Source organism: Salvelinus fontinalis, chromosome 27, assembly GCF_029448725.1.
Source record: "Salvelinus fontinalis isolate EN_2023a chromosome 27, ASM2944872v1, whole genome shotgun sequence".
NCBI classification, from domain to species: Eukaryota; Metazoa; Chordata; class Actinopteri; order Salmoniformes; family Salmonidae; genus Salvelinus; species Salvelinus fontinalis.
The window spans coordinates 24060816-24086997 of record NC_074691.1 but is presented as its reverse complement, the minus strand read 5'-3'; the positions used below and the strand labels follow the sequence as shown (position 1 = coordinate 24086997).

The 26182-nt window shown below is 42.2% G+C and overlaps 1 protein-coding gene across 1 annotated transcript in view; it reads right to left on the bottom strand.

Annotated features, from left to right (window-relative positions):
• Positions 1-321: 321 nt before the first annotated feature.
• opn8a (opsin 8, group member a) overlaps positions 322-26182 on the bottom strand; it is a gene marked incomplete at its 5' end in the record, with an annotated part of 73269 nt that continues 47408 nt past the window's right edge. The window contains 2 exons of the mRNA XM_055885847.1: positions 322-2049; positions 14661-14986. Of these exons, the coding sequence (XP_055741822.1) occupies positions 1651-2049; positions 14661-14986 (725 nt within the window). The remainder of the gene's footprint in view (positions 2050-14660; positions 14987-26182) is intronic.

Here is a 26182-nt window from a genome sequence, read left to right as displayed (position 1 = left end):
ATTATTGTCCATAGGAAATCGATTTGTCATTGGAGCACAGGGCCAGCCACAGTACAGCACCGAAAAGTGCAGGAAATGTGGAATGAATCTATACCTAATTACAGCCTAATAATAAGCATAATTGAATATCAAGCCTGAGCAAGAAGGTTGTTGTAGTGTTCCAGTATTAATCTGCATACCAACCTCTGCATTCAACAAACAGACAGGGTAATGTTACTGGTCTACAGCTTATAAGTCTATCAAACTGTAATCAACTGACCTTTCTCCTAAGACCACTGACCTTAAACAACCTATTGGTTGTGAAACCTTATCAATGCAGGTGATTGGCCCCTTTCCCAAATCTCACAATAATCACACTGCCCAGTGGTTTTGGTGATGGTTAAGAACTTACATCAGACAGATTACATCAAAGACAGACTAATGGGTGGACTTATAGCTGTGAATCAACCTGCAGGTATTGATTTCTATGTCGGGGGATCAGCAACCCCTTTACTTTCATTATCTCTTCCCAGATGGAGAAAATAACCATCCTACACATGTTGTAGTATGTTGTAGTGTGTGTGTGTCTACCTGCCTACATGGAGTGTAGCGTCTCATTGGCTGGGAGGTTTATGTGGTTGCTTTATTTTCACGGTGTTATTAACTAACTATTAAGTGTTTTTTTACATTTTTAACAGAAAGTGATGTAGTTCAAAGAGCCTTTTCCGAACAGTGGTGGGAAGGAAGAGAGGGAAAGAGAGGGAGAGAAACAGCGAGACAGAAAGCAAAATAGAGACAGATAAAAAACTACAGAGGACTTTCACTCATTTCACATTTTCTAAAGCTGTTTAATTTTCTCACAGTAGCATCACTGTTACAGCCATTAGCATTCACACAAACAAGGTCAGAATGTGAATCACCTGGGAATAGAAATCACTTCCTGAAGTTTCCAGCAGCCTCCAAAATGACACACTATTCCCTCTAATCTTTAAATAGTTTACAACCAGAGCCGTGCAGGAGTAATGTTAGCTACAGAGGGCTCTGAATAAAAGATGGTGGATGATGTAGGGAATAGGGTGCTCTATTCTCCTGATGGTTCCTGAGTGGGGACAGACACACAGAACACTGTAGACATGGGGATGGTCAAAATGACCACCTAATAGCTACAATGCTACAATACACAACAACAACTCTGAAAACACAAAGAAAGGGACCAGAAGTATGGCCATAGTGACCGTTGTGAAGGTTAAGTTCAATGCTACAGTACCTCACAACAACATTTAACAATAAAGTGAACTTTACTGACAAACTTTGACAAACACAATGCTTTACATCTTTTTATAAACTATGAGCCCTTATAATGCCTTATTATGATAAATACAGTATAATATGTGATGTGCCTAGGCAGCATTCATCCAACAGTCTCTGCAGCTGGTATTTAGCCAGGACATGCTTATGATACGTTTTACAATTCTTTATGACTGCATCATAATGTATTATGTCTGTTGGCTTAAAGTAAAGTGTTACCTTTGCTAGCGATGTGGTGAGGACCAGGGTTTGATCTAGTAGTGTGTGCAATATAGAATGACAGTGAAGAAACACAGCTGAATAACTCACACCACATCCATTTGTAACCCTGTATCAGACGCACACACGCACACACACACAGTATTAACAGGAGCTTGTCAACTCATTCTCAGACTGTATCTCCAGCGCCGTAGTTCCCAACTCCCCTTCCAGAGGAGCTCCACTCTTCTCTTCCGGGAGACTCTGTCGTAGGTCAGACCTCAAAGTCTGTCTGCCCTCCTCTCCCGTCTCCCCACGCGAAGCTGTGTCTGGCTGGGCAGAGCAACAGATCAGCCCCCGGAGCTGGCGGAGCTGGCGTCTAAAGGAGCGTCTGAAGATGTAGTAGATAAAAGGGTTGTAGGCCGTGGAGCCCTTAGCGAACAGGCAGGGCAGCAGGGAGACCAGCGGGGCCAGACTGGACTTCCCCTGGAACATATACCAAAAGCTGAGCACCACGTACGGAGACCAAGCCACGATGAACCCTGAGCTGATCAACACCGCCATCTGGGGAGGAGAGGAGAGGAGAGGAGAGGAGAGGAGAGGAGAGGAGAGGAGAGGAGAGGAGAGGAGAGGAGAGGAGAGGAGAGGATGAGAGGAGAGGAGAGGAGGAGAGGATGAGAGGATGAGAGGAGAGGGGGGAGGAGAGGAGAGGAGAGGAGAGGAGAGGAGAAGAGGAAAGGAGAGGAGAGGGGAAGGAGAGGAGAGGAGAGGATGAGAGGAGAGGAGAGGATGAGAGGAGAGGAGAGGATGAGAGGAGAGGATGAGAGGAGAGGATGAGAGGAGAGGATGAGAGGAGAGGATGAGAGGAGAGGAGAGGAGAGGATGAGAGGAGAGGAGAGGAGGAGAGGATGAGAGGAGGGGGGGAGGAGAGGAGAGGAGAGAGAGGAGGAGGAGAGGAGAAAGGAGAGGAGAGGGGAAGGAGAGGGGAAGGAGAGGAGAGGATGAGAGGAGAGGATGAGAGGAGTGGAGAAGAGGGGATGATAGGAGAGGAGTGGATGAGAGGAGAGGATGAGAGGAGAGGAGAGGATGAGAGGAAAGGAGAGGAGAGGGGGAGGAGAGGATGAGAGGAGAGGATGAGAGGAGGAGGAGAGGATGAGAGGAGAGGAGAGGAGAGGAGGAGGAGAGGGGAGGAGAGGAGGAAAGGAGAGGAGGAGGTGAGGAGGAGGAGAAGAGAGGGGAAGGAGAGGGCAAGGAGAGAAAAGACATTAATCTACATAGACTATGTTTACAGCCTTGTCAAACATCTTAAGCCTGAGGAAGCCGGATTTGACAGGGACTAAAGCGTTTCTTAAATATCTATAAACGTCTTCCACACTTTAGTCACTGTCACTTATGAGCTTTGCTTGAGCCCAATGTCTAAAAGACCCGAAGAGGAATACGTGTAAAACATAGTTTTACCTGGTTATTATCTTCCAAAACGATGACAATTTATTAGACTTGTTTTGATATCAAACCAGAATTGAAGAACTCATTCCTCGTAACAAACAAACAAGGAAAAATCAATTTGGGCAGCAGGAATGCCAAATATAGAACAGCTTGTTGCGTTATGGCCATAGACATATAATCAATAGAAGGGTATGGTAACCGCTAATTTCTAAATACAACCACTAGAAAAATGTAGTTTGGATAGCAAATGCCTACTGCTGAAAAGAGAAGACTAATCTGTCTGTAGAAGCTAACAATTTTTTCTCAACAACTTTTGAGCGATTCTGAGCAAACAGCAAGTGTCTTATCTTGAGATAAGCTATTGGCACGAGCCACCAGCCATCATCAGTAATCTTCATCATTGGGTGAATCATTGCCACTGGAAAGTTTTAGTAGCCTACTGTAGCCTATAATATGCAGTATATATATTTCTCCTAATATTGTACAACCTGTGCGTCGCTTTAATGGCCTAGGCTACTGTTTGTATTCAAGACCAGGTCGTTTTTATTGCTTTCAGTTTGTCACTGTCAGATTAGCCCCTTACTTCGGTAATTTGTGTGGTATTAGAAAATATCAGCTATCATGTCAATGACGTAGAAGGGCATGAAATGTGTTTAGAAAAGGCACTTTTATTTTTTTGCAGGCCTTGCTAAAAACATTTCCCCATGTGTGTAAATCCTAAAAAAGCCTCTGCTCAACTGTATACCACTACGCAAATGTGAATATAGATGCATGGAATGCTTTATTATAAAAGGGATTTTTTGGGACAAAAAGTCTAACTGTGAAATTGTATGTTTTTTAAAATGTTTTTTTTCAACCTTGTTTTAAGAGGATGTAAATGTCCAAAAGAATGTGACAACTAGCATTGATGTCCATAAGAATAGTAAACTGTTCTATACACTGTACGCAGCTCTGCACAACAGTATTTGTCTTGGAGGCTTGTGTAGCACTGTGTGAGCTATGGACCTGAATATAAACTATCTACAGATGTCACAGGTTCAATGTATCATAAACAAACACTTCCTAGAGATAAGCCATTGTTTGCATTGGTGACAGAAACAATTCCCATCTCAAATCACATGTAGCTTGGTAATTACATCTCGGAGCAACAGAAGTGGTCCTGTGTGGCTCAGTTGGTAGAGCATGGAGCTTGCAACGTCAGGGTTGTGGGTACGATTCCCACGGGGGAATGATTCCCACAGTATGAAAATGTATGCACTCACTACTGTAAGTTCCTCTGGGTAAGAGTGTCTGCTAAATTAGAAAAAAAATGTAAGGAGGGATGCAGTTTTATAATAACAAGGTCATTATCTTCACTGAACAGTGCAATCTGTTCTTGTAGATATGATGGTCAGCCTGTTTGGACATCACTGCATGTGCGAACAGGGGAACCCAAGAGCAGACTCAGATGTGGAAACTGGGATGAAGTAACCAAGGTATTTATTGAAACACAGGGGGAAGATGGAGTGCAGGCCAGGGGAAAGCTCAGGTGGGTTGCAGGAAACCAGGTGAGGAGGCTGAGGCTGGAGCGAGAGGGGCTGGGACAGGGTAAGCAGGTCCTGAGGAGAATCCAAGGGCGTAGTAGAGTGGGGAATCCAGGACAGAGTAGCAGGATGACGAGATGTGGAACTGGAGACGGGAGTCAGAGCGGATGGAACTGTAGCAGAGAGGAAACCAGCGTCAGGCAAGGAAAACATGCACAACAGGATCTGACAAACAAATGGCTAGAAGCGTAGACTGACAGAGCAGAGATTACGATCTGGCAGCGTGGAAGTGGCAGGGTTGAGTATTTGTAGAGGTCTTGATTATGGAACAGGTTGCAGCTGGTGGGGATCTGCTCTGACTCCAGCACACCTGTCTCCACTCACACAATCACAGAGAGAGAGAGAGGGAGAGAGTACTGGGGGAGTGGCGGCAGGTCAAGGAGGCACAGGATGAGCAGTAGAGGGCGTGGCAGGAGCAGATGTAACAACAACACCATAATAATAATAGGCCATAAAAATTGTTAAAGACCCAATTCTGGGACCAAAAAGCTCCTGAACAGCTTCTATCCCCGAGCCATAAGACTTATGAAGATTGCGCCGACATAAATGGTCGCCTCGCTTCGAGTTCTTAGAAAACTATGCAGCATTTAGTTTATTTAATGTATTATTTATTACATTGTTACCCCAGGAAATCTTAAGTCTTATTACATACAGCCGGGAAGAACTATTGGATAAAATAGCAATGTCAACTTATCAACATTATGACCAGGAATATGACTTTCCAGAAGCGGATCCTCTTTTCGGACCACCACCCAGGACAATGGATCTAATCCCAGTAGCCGACCCAAAACAACGGCGCCGCAGCGGCCTCCTGGTCAGGCTCCGTAGACGTGCACATTGCCCACTGCTCCCGAGTATACTACTTGCCAATGTCCAGTCTCTTGACGACAAAGGTAGACAAAATTCGAGCAAGGGTTGACTTCCAGAGATACATCAGAGATTGTAACATTCTCTGTGTCACGGAAACATGGCTCTCTCGGGATATGTTGTCAGAATCGGTTCAACCACCGGGATTCTCCATGCATCGCTCCGACAGAGATAAACACCTCTCTGGGAAAAGGAAGGGCGGGGGTGAATGCTTCATGATTAACAACTCATGGTGTAATCATAACAACATACAGTAACTCAAGTCCTTCTGCTCACCCGACCTAGAATTCAATACAATCAAATGCCGACCATTTTACCTACCAAGATAATTTTCGTCAGTTATAGTCACAGCTGTGTACATTTCCCCTCAAGCAGACACCAAGACGGCCCTCAAGGAACTTCACTGGACTCTATGTAAACTGGAAACCATATATCCTGATGCTGCATTTATTGTAGCTGGGGATGTTAACAAAACAAATTTGAGAACAAGGCTCCCTAAATTCTATCAGCGTATTGATTGTACTACGAGCAAGGGTAATACACTCGATCACTGCTACTCTAACTTTCGAGATGCATACAAAGCCCTCCCCCGCCCTCCCTTCGGCAAATCCGACCACGATGCTATCATGCTCCTACGTCTTATAGGCAGAAACTCAAACAGGATGCTGGTCTGACCAATCGGAGGCCAAGTTTCAAGATTGTTTTGATCACACAGACTGGAATATGTTTCTGGTCAGCCTCATAGAACAACATTGACTTATACGCTGACTCATTGAGTGAGTTTATAAAGAAGTGCATTGGAGATATTGTACCCACTGTGACTATTAAAACCTACCCTAACCAGAAACCGTGAATGGATGGCGGCATTCGCGAGAGAGGTCTGGGAATATAGCTGAATATAAAGAGTGTAGTTATTGCCTCCGCAAGGCAATCAAACAAGCAAATTGCCTGTACAGGGACAAGGTGGAGTCGCAATTCAACGGCTCAGACAAGAGACGTATGTGGCAGGGTCTACAGGAAATCATGGACTAAAAAAAGAAAAACAGCCACGTCACGGACACCAACGTCACGCTTCCAGACAAACTAAACACCTTCTTTGTCCGCTTTGAGGATAATACAATGCCACCATTGAGGCCCGCTAACAAGGACTGCGCCCCCCCCCCCCCCCCCCCTCCTTCTCCGTGGCTGACGTGAGTAAAACATAATGACGTGTTAACCCTCGCAAGACTGCTGGCCCAGACGGCATCCCTAGCCTTGTCATCAGATCATACGCAGACCAGCTGGCTGGTGTGTTCACGGACATATTCAATCACTCCCTATCCCAGTCTGTTGTCCCCACATGCTTTAAGATGCCTACCATTGTTCCTGTACACCAAGAAGGCAAAGATAACTGAACTAAATGACTACCGCACCGTAGCACTCACTTCTGTCATCATGAAGTGCTTTGAGAGACTAGTCAAGGATCATATCACCTCCACCTTACCGGCCACCCTAGACACACTTTGTATACCAACCCAACAGGTCCACAGACGATACAATCACCATCACACTGCACACTGCCCTATCCCATCTGGACAAAAGGAAAACCTATATAAGAATGCTGTTCATTAACTACAGCTCAGCATTCAACACCATAGTACCCTCCAAGCATATCATTAAGCTGGAGGCCCTGGGTCTCAACCCCGCCCTGTGCAATTGGGTCCTGGACTTTCTGACGGGCCGCCCCCAGGTGATGAAGGTAGAAAACAACATCTCCACTTCAGTGACCCTCAACACTGGGGCCCCACCAGGGTGTGTGCTCAGCCCCCTCCTGTACTCCCTGTTCACCCACGACTGCATGGCCATGCATGCCTCCAACTCAATCATCAAGTTTGCAGACGACACAACAGTAGTAATTTGTCATTTTGTCATTTGTATTAGGATCCCCATTAGCTAACACTGTAATGCTAGCTAATCTTCCTGGGGTCCTACACCAATTAACAAGACATTAAAAACAACCACGAACAAGACTTCACAAACATTCAACAAGTAGACAATACAGATAATTAAAATACCTGGCAGGAAACACATTTAATATTCAGTTGATACTTTCTATTTCCTGTCCAGTCATATGGTCTATCGCATTAGATGTTCTTTTATGGATTTAGGTAGATTTACTTTTTGCCTGAGAAATATGGATTTGTAAAGAATCCATTCAGCTATGGCTCTATAGAGTATAGAGTAGATTTAAGGCGATTTGTCCTTGGCTTGGGTTGTCTTAGCTGCCCTGAATTTGCTTGTCTGGTTTGGTGGTTATGCGTGTTGCTAGTATGTACTAACTGGACTGAAAAATACTGTTGTTTTGAAAAATATAACATTCCTAAAGAAAATCAGAAGACTGGATAGTAATTTATTTTAACGTGACGCCATGAGAGATTTTGATGCTTTTGGGTGATATTCATACAGATAGAGGAATGAAAAGCTAATCTGGCAGCCCTGTTTTCTATCTTTCTTTGCTGCAGATGACCATATAACTGGACAGTACTCTAAGTGTGATAGGACCAGGGATTGAATCACCTGATTCAGTGTGCTAGATGTTACAAACTCTGAACATTTTCTTGTAACAGCAATTCCCTTACCCATAATAACAATATTATCTATGTGTTCTGACCAGGATAAAGCTGCGTCCAACATGACACCTAGTAGGTTTGTTTTTTTCACTTGCTCTACATGCCTTCTATTCATCGACAAATTAAATTGGGGATCATCAGCAATCATATATCTTGAACCAAATATAATACATTTAGTTGTAGAAATGTTCAACACCAATTTGTTCATTTCATCCCACTCAGACACCATTCTTAGTTTACTGCTCAGTACATTCTGATGCTGCGCTATACTTTGTAGAGTCATCAGCATGCATGACCACTCTTGCTTTGTTCATTACTGAAGGTAAATCATTAATAAAGATAGAATAGAGACGTGGGCCTAGGCAACTTCCTCGAAGGAACACCACAGTGTATATCTTTACTGTTTGAAAAGCTACCATTAAAGAACACTTTTTGCCTTCTCCTGGATAGATAACTTTCCATCCAGGATAGAGCTGCAGATTTAAAACCATAACATTTAAGTTTACCTAGTAAGAGTTCATGATCAAATGCATCACAAGCAGCATTGAAATCTAGCTACACTATCTAACTTCCTGTCGTCCATACTCTTTAACCAATCATCTGTCATTTGTGCTAAGGCCGTACTCGTAGAATGCTCTTCTTTGTATGCATGCTGGACACCCGTTATCAGACTATTACATGAGAAATAATCCACGATTTGTACAGACAAAAAATGTCCAATAATTTACTTAACACAGTCAGCCAGTTTATAGGATGACTATAAGGACCAGTGAAAGCAGATTTTATCCTTAGGTAGTAGAATAACCTTTGACTCTTTCCAGACTTCTGGGCACACCCCATACATCAAGCACTTACTAAAACTATGAGAGATTGGGGTAGATATTTGGTTAGCTGTAACTGTAAGCAATTTGACGTCAAGATGATCTGTACCAGGTGACGTGTCATCCAAAAGAGACAACAGCATCCTTTTCTACCTCGTCCCGTTCTACTTGGTGAAATTCAAACATGCTTTGCATTTCCTTCATGATACAATCTTTTATAAGGGTATATGACATGGAGCCATCAGTTATAATCATAGCATTCCTCAACTTGTCCACTTGCCTGTAAAGTATTCATTAAAGTAGTTTGTGATGTATTGTGGTTTTGTAATAAAAATACCCTCTGATTCAACAAAAAAGGTGAACATGTTTGAATTCCTACCCATAATAATGTTCAACGTTCTCCACAGCTTTTTCCCATCACCCTTTACTTCATCAATTTTGTGCTGATGGAATCCCTTCTTCTATTCGTTGTTTAGCTTGGTCTCAAGATTTCTTAATTTACAATAATTTTGCTTACCAAACAGAGTGCCAGATTTATCTGCTACTTTTTTGGCATCATAACATTGAATCATTACATTTCTCAGCTCATCATAAATCCATGGTGCACCGTTTGACCTCACAGTGCATTTTCTTAAAGGGGCGTGCTTATCAGCTATACTCATAAATCATTTCATAAACAATTTTAGTGACATTTCAGGATCATCCTTACTACACACTTCTAACCATTGCACATTCTTAATCTCATCCACGAATGAGTCCTGATTGAAACCTCTGTAGGACCTTCGATAGATTACCTTAGGGGCAGCCTTTGGTATTTTAGTTTTCCTTGTGAGTAAAACCAAGGTATGATCACTGCAACCTAGTGCCACTGATACAGCTTTAGAACAATGTTCAGCCATGTTGGTAAAAATGTGATCGATACCAGTTGATGATGTGATACCGGACCTACTAGTGAACGTTCTGGTTGGTGATGTCATAACTTGGGTCAGGTTACATACATTGACAACATAAATAAGTTTCTTTCTCGTTGGACAGTTTCTTTCTCGTTGGGCAGTTTATGTTCCAAAAATCAATATTCATATCTCCCAACAAATATATTTCCCTATTTTCATCAGATACCTTATCCAACATTTCTCAAATTCCATCAAGATATTTCACATCAGCACTAGGTGGCCTATAGCAGCAAATCCATTCAACATTAGACTCTAATCCATTCAACATTAAGTCCTTATGTTGTTTTGCTGGAATATGACTCTGGATGTAAACTGCAACTCCACCCACATTTCTATTTCTGTCCCTCCTTTACATATTGTCTCCATGTATAGAGATCTCAGCATCCTCAAAAGAAGAGTCCAAGTGAGTCTCTCATATTGCCAATACATGAATATTGTTTGACTGCACTAGACAGCATATTTCATGAATTTTGTTCCTTAAACTGCATATATTCAAGTGAGCAATTAACAGACCTTTCTTTGGTAGATTTACAGTATTTATATGTCCAAACATGAATCAGCAGATGGAATCTGAGAGAGAAACTCAGTCAGTGTGTGTGTGTGTGTGTGTGTGTGTGGGGGGGGGGGCTGGAATTACTTGTGTCTGTCGCTCCTCCTAACTCCTTGGGAGGGAGGGTGAACAATTAGTTTGTCATACCTCAAATATGCTATGTCACCTTGTTCTCTTGCAGCCTTCATAGCTGATATGAGAAATCCTCATTGATGAAGGACCCTTTAAGGCGATTGGCTTTTTCAAGGACTGCAAGCTTATCCTTGAACCTGAGGAATTTCACTACAATTGGCCTGAGTCTGGTTCCATTGGCACCGTCATTGGCACCACCAGTGCCCCCTGGTTTCCCAGACTGGTGAGCGTGTTCCAGATCAACCTGTTGATCCAATTGCAGCTCCTTAGAAAACAGCTGTCGAACTTTGACCTCTGAATCAGCCCATGTCTCACTTTGGCTCTCCTGGATACCATTTATTACAAGATTATTTCTCCTCGATTGTCCATCCAGGTAATCAGCCTTCCCAGACATGTTCTGGAGGCCCTCCCTGACTGTGGTGATTTCATTCAGCATTGAGGAACAGTTTCTGGGAAGTGTATCCTGTGTGGTCTTCAATACATCCACATCCTTCTGTGTGATCTGAAGGCTTGTTTTAATGTCTTGTACATCTTTAGTCAGGTGGTCCAGCCATTTGTTGGTAGCCTCCGTGATCATTTGTATGAAGCTTTTCCTGCTGAAGTAACATTTCCTTTTATAAAACGTTCTGCTTCTCCAAGAGTTCACGTACCTGCCCAGCAGAGATGTGATCCTTGTCTTTTTTCGGAGGCATGATAGTAATGATAGCAGGACGAGCCCGCTATTCACTTCGTGAAATGAGAGACGCCGGTAGTAGAAAACTCTGGTAATCGATGGTCCTAAAACCAAGACAAATAGAAGTGCGGCCCTAGCCACAAGGGCTAACCGCTTAACGTGCTTGGTATCTGGCATTGGTAGTGGGCTTGATTACCAACCATGACGAGACAGCCAACAGGGAGGAGGTGAGGGCACTCGGAGTGTGGTGTCAGGAAAATAACCTCTCACTCAACGTCAACAAAACAAAGGAGATGATTGTGGATATCAGGAAACAGCCGAGGGAGCACCCCCTTATCCACATTGAAGGGACAGCAGTGGAGAAGGTGGAAAGTTTTAAGTTCCTCGGCGTACACATCACAGACAAACTGAAATGGTCCACCCACACAGACAGTGTGGTGAAGAAGGCGCAACCTAGCCTCTTCAACCTCATGAGGCTGTAGAAATTTGGCTTGTCACCCAAAACTCTGACAAACTTTTACAGATGCACAATCGAGAGCATCCTGTCGGGCTGTATCACAGCCTGGTACGGCAACTGCACCGCCCTCAACCGCTATGCTCTCCAGAGGGTGGTGCGGTCTGCACAACGCATCACCGGGGGCAAGCTACCTGCCCTCCATGACACGTACAGCACCCGATGTCACAGCAAGGCCAAAAAGATCATCAAGGACATCAACCACCTGAGCCACTGCCTGTTCACACCGCTACCATCCAGAAGGCGAGTTCAGTACAGATGCATTAAAGCTGGGATCGATAGACTGAAAAACAACTTCTATCTCAAGGCCATCAGACTGCTAAACAGCAATCACTAGCTCGGAGAGGCTGCTGCCGACATTGAGACCCAATCACTGGCCACTTTAATAAATGGATCACCAGTCACTTTAAACAATGCCACTTTAAATAATGCCTCTTTAATCATGTTTACATATTTGAAATTACTCATCACATATACTGTATATACTGTATTTTATACCATCTATTGCACCATCTATGTACATATTCTCATTCACCCCTTTAGATTTGTGTGTATTAGGTAGTTGTTGGGGAATTGTTAGATTACTTGTTAGATACTGCTGCACTGTCGGAAGTAGAAGCACAAGCATTTTGCAACACTAGCATTAGCATCTGCTAACCATGTGTATGTGACCAATAAAATGTGATTTGATTTGATTTGGGTTCAAGTCTGGACTCTGGCTGGGCCACTCAAGGACCTTAAGAGACTTGTCCCAAAGCCACTCCTGCATTGGCTTGGCTGTGAGCTTAGGGTCATTGTCCTGTTGGAAGGTGAACTTTCGCCCCAGTCTGAGGTACTGAGCACTCTGGAGCAGGTTTTCATCAAGGCTCTCTCTGTACTTTGCTCCTTCATCTTTCCCTCGATTCTGACTAGTCTCCCAGTCCTGCCGCTGAAAAACATTCCCGCAGCATGATGCTCCCACCACCATGCGTCACCATAGGGATGGTGCCAGGTTTCCTCTAGACGTGATGCTTGGCATTCAGGCCAAAGAGTTCAATCTTGATTTCAAATCAAATCAAACTGTCACATGTGCCGAATACAACAGGTGTAGACCTTACAGTGAAATGCTTACTTACAAGCCCTTAACCAACAATGCAGTTTTAAGAAAATACATTAAAAAGTAAGAAATAAAAATAACAAATAATTAAAGAGCAGCAGTAAAATAACAATAGCGAGGCTATATACAGGAGGTACCTGTACAGAGTCAATGTGTGGGGGCACCGTTTAGTCGAGGTAATTGAGGTAATATGTACATGTAGGTAGAGTTTTATTAAAGTGACTATGCATAGATAATATCAGAGCGTAGCAGCAGCGTAGAATAGGGGGCGGGGGGGGGGGGGGGGTGTCAATGCAAATAGTCTCGGTTAGATGCAAATAGTAATTTGATTTGATTTTCAGGAGTCTTATGGCTTGGGGGTAGAAGCTGTTCAGAAGCCTCTTGGACCGATACTTGGGGCTCCGGTACCGCTTGCCGTGCAGCACCAGAGAGAACAGGCTATGACAAGGGTGGCTGGAGTCTTTAACCATTTTTAGGGCCTTCCTCTGACACCGCCTGGTATAGAGATCCTGGATGGCAGGAAACTTGGCCCCGGTGATGTACTGGGCCGTACGCACTACCCTCTGTAGTGCCATACCAGACGGTGATGCAACCCGTCAGAATGCTCTCGATGGTGCAGCTGTAAAACCTTTTGAGGATCTGAGGACACATGCCAAATTTTTTCAGTCTCCTGAGAGGGAATAGGTTTTGTCGTGCCTTCTTCACGACTGTCTTGGTGTGCTTGGACTATGTTAGGTTGTTGGTGATGTGGACGCCAAGGAACTTGAAGCTCTCAACCTGCTCCACTACAGCCCCGTCGATGAGAATGGGGGTGTGCTTGGTCCTCCTTTTCCTGTAGTCCACAATCATCTCCTTTGTTTTGATCGCATTGAGGGAGAGGTTGTTGTCCTGGCAAAACACGGCCAGGTCTCTGACCTCCTCCCTATAGGCTGTCTCGTCGTTGTCGGTGATCAGGCCTACCACTGTTGTGCTATTAGCAAACTTAATGATGGTGTTGGAGTCGTGCCTGGCCGTGCAGTCATGAGTGAACAGGGAGAACAGGAGGGTACTGAGCACGCACCTCTGAGGGACCCCCGTGTTGAGGATCAGCATGGCGGATGTGTTGTTGCCTACCCTTACCACCTGGAGGCGGCCCGTCAGGAAGTCCAAGATCTAATTGCAGAGGGAGGTGTTTAGTCCCAGGGTCCTTAGCTTAGTGATGAGCTTTGAGGGCATGGTGTTGAACGCTGAGCTGTAGTCAATGAAAAGCATTCTCACATAGATGTTTCTTTTGTCCGGGTGTGAAAACCTGTTTTCACTTTGTCATTATGTGGTATTGTGTGTAGATTGCTGAGGATTTTTTTGATTTAATCAATTTTGGAATAAGGCTGTAACTTAACATTAATGAAGAAAAAGTTGAGGTTTAAGTACTTTCCGAATGCACTGTACTACGCTGACACACACACACAAACACACACTCCCCCAAATACAAACGTTCACACTCTTCCCATATGCTGCTGCTACTCTATTTATTATATATCCTGATTGCCTAGTCTCTTTTACCCATACCTACCTGTACATACTGTATTACCTCAATACCTCAACTACCTCGTACCACTGCACATTGACTTGGTACCGGTAATCCTTGTATATAGCCTCATTATTATTATTTTATTGTGTTACTATTTCCTTATTTATTTAGCAAATGTTTTTTTACTTTTTAACTCTGCATTGTTGGGAATGGGCTCATAGGTAAGCTTTCGGCGCACGTGACCAATACAATTGTATTTTGTTTTATTTTACTTAAAGTTTTGCACATTTTTATTACCACGCTGCCGAATGCTCCTCTCCTCCATTTTATCAACAAAACAAAAACAAATGCTGATTCCAGCTCTAAAGAAACATCGGTAAATGGTTAATGAACAGTCAACAGATAAACCTTGCATACTCACCAGAGTGACTTTCCTCTCAACGTGTCCATAGTTGAAGTTTCCATTCTGGATGGACTGGTATGCCTTGTGGAGTTTCCAGGCTATGCCGGAATAGGAGAAGAGGATGACGAGGCAGGGGATGAAGGTACAGAAGATAGACAGAGACATGATGAAGGTAGAGTGGTTCAGGGAGTCTTGGTAGCTTGCCCAGTCCACGGAGCAGGCCACTCCGAAGGGCTCCGGTCCGTAGCCGCCCCAGCCCAGGAGAGGGAATACAGCCCACAGCCCAGAGTACAGCCAGATCAAACTGATCACCATGGTGATGGTCCGACGCTGGAACTTGTTGCCTGGTGGAGAGGTAGAGTATAAGCCTAACACTAGCCCTAACCCTTACTCCGAGCCTAATCCTAGACAAAACCTAATTTTAACCCTAGCCAGATAACATTGATCACCATCATGACAGTGTCATGCTGGAATTTACTACCTGTACTAGAGGTAGAGAGGAGTGTACAGGTGAGGAAAGCTTTAGCCCTGTAACGATAGGCTCCCTTATCCTTAAATGAAAGATTCACCCATTTTGAATGCTATATTGTTTTGTTAAACTCAGAGCGATGTTCTATCAATTCCCTGGGTCATTTCATGTTTGCATGTGTATCTGAGGTATTGCCATTCAAGCATGCAGAAAATTGACCAGTATGATGTAGCATTGCGATAAAGCCGCTCTCACTACACTCTCCACACTAACGTCTATCATACATGTCATATTTTAATACTGGCCGATGTCATAACGCGGGAGGTTGTCTTCTCTCCAATGAGCCATTGATCATATTTTTGCGATATTCCTACCTCGAGAAATGTGTAATTTAACAGAGGGTCTGCCACATTTCTCCTATTTGTCTGCCTCTTCAATCAAGGTTGCATTGCAAGGTGCCGTTGCGAATGTCAGACTCCACTGCAAAACACATCGATCTGCAGGTTGAACATGGTGAGATTGTAGACTCCTAAATTGATAGTGCAGTGTGTTTTGGTGATTTACAACTAACTAGCTACTTCACATGCTGATATTGACTTTGGTATTATTGTATGTAGGTACATTTGCTAGCTAGCTAGCCAACCAGCCAATAGAAAGAACATTGCACTGTGGGTTTTAAAGTCGACTTGAGCTGCAACAGATTTCCACAAGGATTTCCTAATCTTGCTACCAATCTTATTATAACAACAAAAGGAAAACTTTGTTAAGCACAAAATATTGTTCTCGCTCTGTAACGTCCATCGTTAGGAGAAAGAGAGGAGGACCAAGGTGCAGCGTGGTAAGTATCCATTTTAATAAGGATACTTGAACAAAGAACAAACACAATAAACCAACAAACGAACGAAGACGAAACAGTCCCGTATGGTGACAACACAAACACAGGAACAATCACCCACAACCCACAATGACAAAACAGGCTACCTAAATATGGCTCCAAATCAGAGACAACGACTGACACCTGCCTCTGATTGAGAACCATATCAGGCCAAACACATAGAAATAGACAAACTAGACATACAACATAGAATGCCCACTCAGATCACACCCTGACCAAACAAAACATAGAAACAAACAACGCAAACTATGGTCAGGGCGTGACACACATATTAGTGTTATTTAATACTGTACACTATAGGAATTTGTAGTTTTGGGTCAATTTTTCCTTTAAGATTGTGGTTAGATCTTCTTTGGGCTAGGTGTCCAGGGGTTAGCAGATAACCTCTTGCTATTCACTCACTTCATTAGAGCAAAGCTCCACAAGGATACACACTGTACTAAACATCCTGAGAATAGATTAACTGATCCACTGGTCATCATTGATTCACAAAAAACAAACTCTTTGGATCAAATACCCCCACCCTCCCCCAAAAATACATTTGTTGAAACCAAATACAACAAATATTTGATTATTATTCTTTCAACACTAAACTTACTTTTCCAGTTTGGTTAAACCTAATGAATAGCAGAAATACAAAATAATACACTGAATATACAACAACAAAAAAATCATGTTAGTTGATTTTTCACTTTGGAGTTATCCTATCCAAATGTATTTATTTGGGTTACAAGCAATTACATATATTTCCTATTAATCAAGATATTGAGTTGGTTCCATAAGATGAAATATTGACTCCAAACATTTACTTTACATAAGACTTTCAAATTAACTGGTTACAATATTGTAACAAAATGGTGACGAACTCATCATTGGAGCTTTCCAGGCTCTGTAGCATTACAGTACTTATGCTGATACAGTGCATTTGTAAAGTATTCAGACCCCTTTTTCCACCATTTGTTACGTTACAGCCATATTCTAAAATTGATTAAATAGTTTTTTTCCCATCTTCAATCTACAAACAATACCCCATAATGACAAAGTTTATGCAAGTTTATTAAATATAAAAAACAGAAATACCACAGGTTATCTCATCTCCACAGAGGCACTCTAGAGCTCTGTCAGAGTGACCATCGGGTTCTTGGTCATCTCCCTGACCAAGGCCCTTCTCCCCAATTGCTCAGTTTGGCCGGGCGACCAGCTCTATGAAGTGTCTTGGTGGTTCCAAACTTCTTCCAGTCTCATATCAAAGGGTCTGAATACTTATATAAATAATGTATTTCTGTTTTTCGTTTTAATACATTTGCAAAAAAATCTAAAAAACTCTTAGAACTTTGTCATTATGGGATATTTTAGATAGATTGATGAGGATTAATCAATTTTAGAATAAGTCTGTACCGTAAGAAAATGTGGAAAAAGGGAAGGAGTCTGAATACTTTCCGAATGCACTGTATAATAAAAAATTCAGCGCTGGCAGTAAACATATAATCATAAATTAAACCAAAAACAAAACACATAACCTGGAATGACATTCACTATCACGGGTGGCCAAAAATAACAAACTGAAATCCAAGCCCCCAATAGGCCACTCCTCCAACTCTTCTGTTAGGCTGCAGTCACTAAATTGCAAACACCACTATGCAATGCAAATGTGCATGAGGTGTTGAAAGGAATTTAGAAGCTTTAGTTCAATACAAAAATCACGTTGATCTGACAAATTCGTTATTTGACTTCAAGCAAATTTTATAGAATATGTTGAACAAACCAAAGCGTAATTTTGGATCATGCCAATCAGAAAAAGCACTTCAGGTGAACAACAGTGCCATCCCATTTTTTACAATGTTCATCAGAAGCACTGATGATGAATTGGTTTTGACAAGATGCCAGTGGCTAGCTCGGCTGCCATCCGGCCCACCATGGCTGCGTTTGGAAACAACCCCCTACCACAGAATTAGAATCAGAAATCTATTTCTGAGCCAACAGTTTGGAACTGTAATCGGCACATTAGATAGTGAGATAGATGTGATGGTGAATAGAATGAATAAATGAATGAATAAACCAATGAATAATGTGATGGCTGATCTAGCTAATGATGAAAAAAATGTTCCTGCAAAGATCTCATGTTAAGTAGCCTAATTGGCAGAGGAACTGTTAGGTTGGTTTTAGACAGTCAGCTCAATATGTTTTTCATTAATTGGTCTTTATGTATGTATACAGGCATGAAACAGTTATGTGCAGATAAACTCTTGTGTTTGAATGTACTGTATCATATCCATTGGTAGCTGCTGTCATTCAACTCGTTTTTATATGGTGAATGCACACGTCTGTGTGTGAGTACATGAGTAACTTTATGTGGGTGTGCACACAGTGCACGTGTGTGTGTATACCTGCGTGTGAATATGTTGTATAAAGTATGCCTTTGCAATATTTCATGTGTTCTGGCAAAGATCAGCCAGATCGGATGTATCTACACATTGATACACAACTGACGACCTTATGGCATGCTGCCATGATTTAATCTCAACCTCACCTCATCTGCTGGTTAAAAGCTGGGTTTTACAATAGAAGTAGAATCACTTATCATTGTAATTCTATGGGTGTTCATCCCTCCTGCTGTGTGTGTAGATGGTGACGTTATGAAACCGGTATAAAACAGTCCAGAACCTTAAGAAGTAAACTTATTTCCAGTTTTTTTTTTCATGTACAGTATTTTATCTGCAACAGGGGATTATCATTCATAAACCGTTCATGTCATGCAAATACATACCGTATGCACAAACGTTTCAAATGTATAGCCTTCTTCCTCGTTATGCGGCACACACAAATGGGTGTCCAGAACTGGGAATGTCAAACATTTCCTGGTGATTCTCCATGCGTCCCAACAGCCTTGACAGCCGTATACTACAGTAGCCGATAGGGATTAACATGTGTAACCGGGATCCCAGGACTGTCCAGGGAATACTTTTCACTTTTCCCCAATTGTTTACAACAACACCTGGGAAGTAAAAACAAATCCTCCAATGTAGCACTAATGCAATTTCACAAAATACACAACATGCACAGCAGCAGATTAGCAGAAAATTAAATCCGAACAGGTTGTCACATGGAAGCCTTTAGCCAAGCGTATTTACATGTACTTCACATAAAGTCACCATAAATTCAAAGCACACGCTTAATTGACACTGATCGACTGCACATACGACCCGAATGCAGGAAATAAAGCCTACAGGAAACCGCTACAGTATACTGTAGCCTATAAAATAAAGTTTTCCTTTTTGAGCTGTCAAGGAGACTCTTCAGACAGTCACAAATTTGATAGGCCTATGAACAATTCACTACATAGGCATCTCTGTCACAGCCATAAAATCTGTGTTAACAGAGTCATGAGGGAAAATCTTCTCCTGTCCTAGAGCCTATTTTCCTAACCAGTCCCAATCCCATTGAAACCCAAAATCCTGACTGCTGTATCGCATAAAAACTCCAAATTGTATTCTGTAATCTATAGATTTCAATGCATTATCAAAGCCAGGGTGCAACTTTCACTGGAGACGGGGGGGACATGAATCCCCACATTCTGAAATTGCATTTTTGACCCCCGCCAAGTTTTATCATTGCACTGTGATTTAAATTCAGCTCCGGTGTGCTTTAGGACCATGTGGACGCCTCAGAGCAGTCAGTTAGGCTGTTTTACTGTTTCAACCGGCTGGATTTAGGACCAGACAGACACCACAGAGTGCGCAGACAGGCAAAGCTTCTGAAAGGCTGGCGTATAGGACCAGCACAGGAAAGATGAACAGAGGGAGCTGCTGTCTGTGTTGCGCTTTTTCTCCGAGTTGTAAAAGCAAGCAGAGCAGAAACTGGCTACCCTTTATTTGACTGATCTAGCTGGCAAGGTAACTGCTGTTTGACAGAAAAATAAATGTTTATTCCCAGTGCCGAGCTAGTAGTGTAACTAATAAGTTACGTTAGCTAATGTTTCATCCCCCCTCGACTGAAGTGAATGAACTATTAGCAGCTAGTTAGATAGCTAGTAGCTACCACAGCCAGTTCAGCTCTAGCTAGCCTCAATGGTAGCCATTGTTTTGTCCCATTTCAACAGAAGTACATTTGATGATGTACCATTGTACTATTAGCTAGCAGAGCTAGCCACAACCACACATGTCTAATGTTAGCTAGTTAGCTAGCTTCTTGCGACTATAGGGGGTGCTGTTTCAAATTAGCATAATTGTCTCTACAGATGAAACGGCTTCCTACTCAATTCTTGATCGTACAATATGCATATTATTGTTATTATTGGATAGAAAACACTATTTAGTTTCTATAGCCGTTTGAATTATGTCTCTGAGTGGAACAGAACTTTTTCTACAGCGAAATCCATGACAGGTTTTGCGAAGGTCTGAGAGCGAAGCTCTGATCTCAGTTCAGTTTAAAGGGGTGTGTATATCCTATGGAACGACACGAACTGCACCCGCCTTCCCCTGGATGTCAGTAACCAATGAGAAGTGGAATGGGCTTTCTGCGTAGCTCTCAGAGGTTATAAAACACCAAGGAGTGAGGTGCGCCATCTTTTCGACGTTGAACTTTACGCACAGAGAGACCTGGGCATGCCATTTTCGAGCGCTCAGTAATGAACTTTAGATATATCAGTCTGTAATTTAATTTGATATAGGTGTTAGAAACATCATAACGAAGCTATTTGAAACCGAGTTATATCAGATTATGCGAGTATATTGCTATTTTTCGGAATTTCCTCAGTATTGCGTATTGAGGATTTGGACACGTTAGCTAATGTTAGCAATTGTTAGCTATAGTTAGCTGCTACATCAGAAGTTGAATGCAACGTTTTACAACCAAGCAACGATTCTTTTGGACAAAAGTACCACTTGGCCAAGATTCCGATGGAAGCTCGTCGAAAAGTAAGAGCTATTTATGATGTTATTCCATTTTTATGTGGAAAAATGTAAACTCAATAATGGTAAATGGTGACGCAGTTATTGCGGCACTAGTCTGTCTGTAACGCACACTGTATGTCTAGTAACGTTAATTTTAAAAATCTAACTTAGCGGTTGCATTAATAACTAATGCATCTTTCATTTCATGGCCAACCTGTATTTTTTTAGTCAAGTTTATGAATAGTTTTCGATAAAAATAGTTGTATTATCATGATGCTGCCGGGCAGATTGCTTGAGTAGTTGGACAGTATTTCCATTGTGTAAGCACGATTTGTGCCGCTAAATATGCACATTTTCGATCAAACTCTATATGGATTGTGTAATGTGATGTTACAGGAGTGTCATCGGAAGAATTCTGAGAAGGTTAGTGAAAAAATTAATATATTTTGGCGATGTTTACGTTATCGCTCTCTTTGGCTAGAATCAATGCTCTGGTAACGTTTGCATATGTGGTATGCTAATATAACGATTTATTGTGTTTTAGCTGTAAGACACTTAGAAAATCTGAAATATTGTCTGTATTCACATGATCTGTGTCTTTCGATTAGTGTATGCTGTGTATTTTTAAGAAATGTTTGATGATTAGTAAGTAGGTAAACACGTTGCTCTATGTAGTTATTCTAGTCCATTTGTGACGGTGGGTGCAATTGTAACCTATGACATCTACCTGAAATATGCACATTTTTCTAACAAAACCTATCCTATACCATAAATATGTTATCAGACTGTCATCTGAGGAGGTTTTTTCTTGGTTAGTGGCTATCAATTTCTTAGTTTAGCCGAATTGGTGATAGCTACTGGTGTTGAGAGAAAATGGTGGACAAAGAAAAATGGTGATTTTTGCTAACGTGTTTAGCTAATAGATTTACATATTGTGTCTTCCCTGTAAAACATTTTAAAAATCTGAAATGGTGGCTTTATTCACAGGATCTGTATCTTTCATTAGGTGTCTTGGACTTGTGATTTAATGATATTTAGATGCTACTATTTAATTGTGACGCTATGCTAGCGATGCTAATCAGTGTGGGGGGGGGGGTGGGGGGTGCTCCCGGACCCGGGGTAGGTGCTCGGTAGAGGCTAGCTAACTCACTAACTTATATTAGCTAGCTAACTCGAATATTTGTCAATCACACGAGACCTGAATCAAATTATGAAACCAGCTGCCAAATGATTGAAGACCGATATTCTGATGTTTTTTCAGCGTAATGTGAGTTTTTATTAGTCAGTATAGCAATGCAATGTTAATGATCTGCCAGCTAGCTTCCTAGCTATTTCCCTACTTTTCACACTGACACGGTATAAACAGCTCTACAGGCTTCACTGTCATGGTGCAAAGTCAGTACTGAACACTATGCTCATCATGTCTTAGCAGGATCAGATGGTGACAGGGGTTCCTGCAGGGTCAGACAGACAGGGCAGACCAGTCTACAGAGCCCAGGTGAATTTTGCAGTATATTATAACAATCAGTGAATGGATATAAAGTTCCATCTTGAGTTGATGAGTAGGCTACAATCTGGTATCTGGGAATAATGGTAACGTCAATTGTCGAACCATTGATTCTATTCATGATTAATATCATTCTTAATATCATTCAATGTCATTCTTTGTCATGCCTCATCTGAGCAGGATCAGATGTTGACAGGGGTCTCATCAGGGTCAGGCAGCCAGGGAAGACCAGTCTGTGACAGAGCTGAGGTGAATTTCCCCTGTGCAGCGAACACTGGACAAGCAAGAAGCTTAAAAGATTGAAACTATTTTAAGGCAGTCTGACTAACCTCTAAAGTTGATTTCCTGTCACGTATACTCCATCTCTGGTGCTCGAGGTCATCAGGCTCATTATTACGCACACCTGTCACCATCTTTACGGGCATCAGCGCCTCATCGGACTCACCTGGACTCAATCACCTGCCTGATTACCTTCCCTACATATGTCACTCCCTTTTGTTCTTTCCCTAGGTGTTATTGTTTCTGTTCCAGTGTTCATGTCTGTACGCTACTCTTGTTTTGTTCTATGTTCATTTATTTATTAAATACACTCACAAAAAATGCTTCCCGACTCCCAGCGTACGTGTTACATTTCCAAACTGTATCAAGGGTTGATAGAGGCTTTCCCGATGACACAAAACACGTGAAACAAAGATGTGAGGAAGATCTGTGAGACGCTAATAATGATGATGATGAATGGAAACAGAAATGTTAGAATGCCCAATCATGTTCATATAATCTCAGACATAAATTACTGCTGTTTAAGACCATCCATAGAATGTACTATATGCCAGTGAAACTGAATACCATGCACACGGAAATGTAATTATTCTGATGGAGTTATAAAACACAAAAGGGGACATGCAGTGCATTCAGAAAGTATTTAGACCCCTTGACTTTTTGTTAAATTTTGTTACGTTACAACCTTATTCTAAAATAGATTAAATAAATACAAATTCACATCAATCTACACACTATACCCCATAATGGCAAAGCAAAAACAGGAATACTTTATTTACATACATTTCCAAAACATTTCTGCACCATTGAAGGTCCCAAAGAATTCAGAGGCCTCCATAAATCTTAAATGGAAGAAGTTTGGAACCACCAAGACTCTTCCTAGAGCTAGCTGCCCGGTCAAACTGAGCAATTGGGGGAGAAGGGCCTTGATCAGGGAGGTGTCCAAGAACCCAATGGTCACTCTGCCAGAGTTCCTCTGTGGAGATGGGAGAACATTCCAGGAGGAGAACCATCTCTACAGAACTTCTCCAATCAGGCCTTTGTGGTAGAGTGGCCACATGGAAGCCACTCCTCAGTAAAATGCACATGACAGCCCTCTTGGAGTTTACCAAAAGCCACCCAAAGGACTCAGACCATGAGAAACAAGTTTTTCTGGTCTGATGAAACCAACATTGAACTCTTTGGCCTGAATGCCAAGCGTCGCGTCTGGAGGAAACCTTGCATCATCCCTACGGTGAAGCGTGGTGGCAGCATCATGTGGTGGGGATGTTTTTCAGCGGCAGGGACTGGAAGACTAGTCAGGATTGAGGGAAAGATGAAAGGAGCAAAGTACAGAGAGATCCTTGATGAAAACCTGCTCCACAGCGCTTAGGACCTCAGACTGGGGTGAAAGTTCACCTAACAACAGGACAATGACCCTAAGCACAGCCAAGACAATGCAGGAGTGACTTTGGGACAAGTCTCTGAATGTCTTTGAGTGGCCCAGCCCAGACTTGAACCTGATCGAACATCTCTGGAGAGACCTGGAAAAAGCTGTGCAGCGACACTCCCCATCCAAGCTGACAGAGCTTGACAGGATCCGATGAGAAGAATGGGGGAAACTTCCCTAAATACAGGTGTGCCAAGCGTGTAGTGTCATATCCAAAAATACGTGTGGTGGAAATTCTAACTAAAAGAAAAGGGATTGTAGATTTATTCAAACAGCAACTTTATTATAAGATTTGCAAAAATGTAGGAATTCAACAATCACTCAAAATGGTTCAGTTGAAAGTCCAACGAACAGAGTTGTCTCTCTCCTTTTTCAGTAGGTACATCCTCTTATCTATGTAACCGTTAGCGGATGTGCAGAAACAGGGCCGGGGAACAGAGTTGTAAATGTAATTTAACTCATCTGTGCAGACCAAGATAGCTGATATCGCCACCGTTCTCAGTTCCTCCCTGCAATTCCCACATAGCTAAATTCCTCCAGTAAACACAGGAGGTGACATGCTGCGGTCGCACCCAAACATAAATCTGTATGGTCAGATTTATGACTAAGTCACACAAGACAAGTTTGTATCAGTAAAAAAATACAAGCATATACCAATGGACAATTATTTAAGTAAAAAAAAGCATAGTATGTATAAATAAACAGCATAGTATGTAATTAATTAATTTCCTCCACAGACTTGAGGCTGTAATTGCTGCCGAAGGTGCTTCAACAAAGTACTGAGTAAAGGGTGTGAAGACTTATGTAAATGTGATATTTCAGTTTTAAATGTTTTATAAATTTGCTAAAATGTCTAAAAACCTATTTTTGCTTTGTGATTATTGATTATTGTGTGTAGATTGATGAGGGTGGAAAACGATTTAATCCATTTTAGAATAAGGCTGTAACGTAACAAAATGTGGAAAGGTCAAGGGATCTGAATACTTTCAGAATGCACTGTATTTGCATGTGTTATGGTCTTGTGAAGGCTGGATGAATTCTGTCAAAGAGTATGTTATTTTATTTCAACACGTCTACAGATTCTCCAATCTCCCTGTTTTTGTAATGCCTGCTCCCGCTCCCCCTCTCTGGCGCTCGAGGGCGCCAGGCAGCCCATCATTACGCACACCTGTCTCCATCATTACATGCATCTGAGCAATATTGGACTCACCTGGACTCCATTACTTTGTTGATTTCCCATCTATATCTGTCTGCTCCTCGGTTTGTTCCCATGTCAGCATTATTGTTATGTTTTTCATGTCCAGACGCTGACCTGTCTTGTTTCATGTCTGTTTATTAATTAAATGTTCACTCCCTGTACTTGCTTATCGTCTCCAAGCGTCTGTCCTTACAGTTTTTGTTTGTATGGAAACGTTGATACTGGAGACTTATCAGAATAAACTGTGTAACCTAGCATTTATATCAGCTAAGAAATGCATTGCCATTAATTGGAAGGCTGGTTACACTCCCACAATGGATGGAAGAAATGTCAAGTTATGTATCACTTGATTTGATGTATTACAAGATTAAGGGTACACTGCAACTTTCATAAGATCTGGATGCCTTACATAGTATACCTCATGACAAAAGGAGTCTGTATTGAAACATGCCCATGTCATGGGAGATACCTATTTAGGCAATCACTAGCTGCTGGGCTGCTCAGGCCTGGCCCTGGGGGTCTGCCATCCTGTGGGTTGTCACTCTGGCCTTGACCTAACACACCCAAAACCAATAATGAATGTTTCACTAAGATCCTAAAGCTGAGTGGGGTGTGTTGGGTTGGGGCGCAGCAGGGCCATGGACCTTTAGGGATAGGACGATGTGACCCAGCCATATTGTGTGCAAGTAAAAAGAGCTCTACAGTACTATTAGGCCTGTGATATGAATTACAGTTGAAGTCAGAAGTTTACATACACTTAGGTTGGAGTCATTAAAACTAGTTTTTCAACCACTCCACAAATTTCTTGTTAAAACCTCTCTGGGATATGTGGGACGGTAGCGTCCCACCTGGCCAACATCCAGTGAAAATG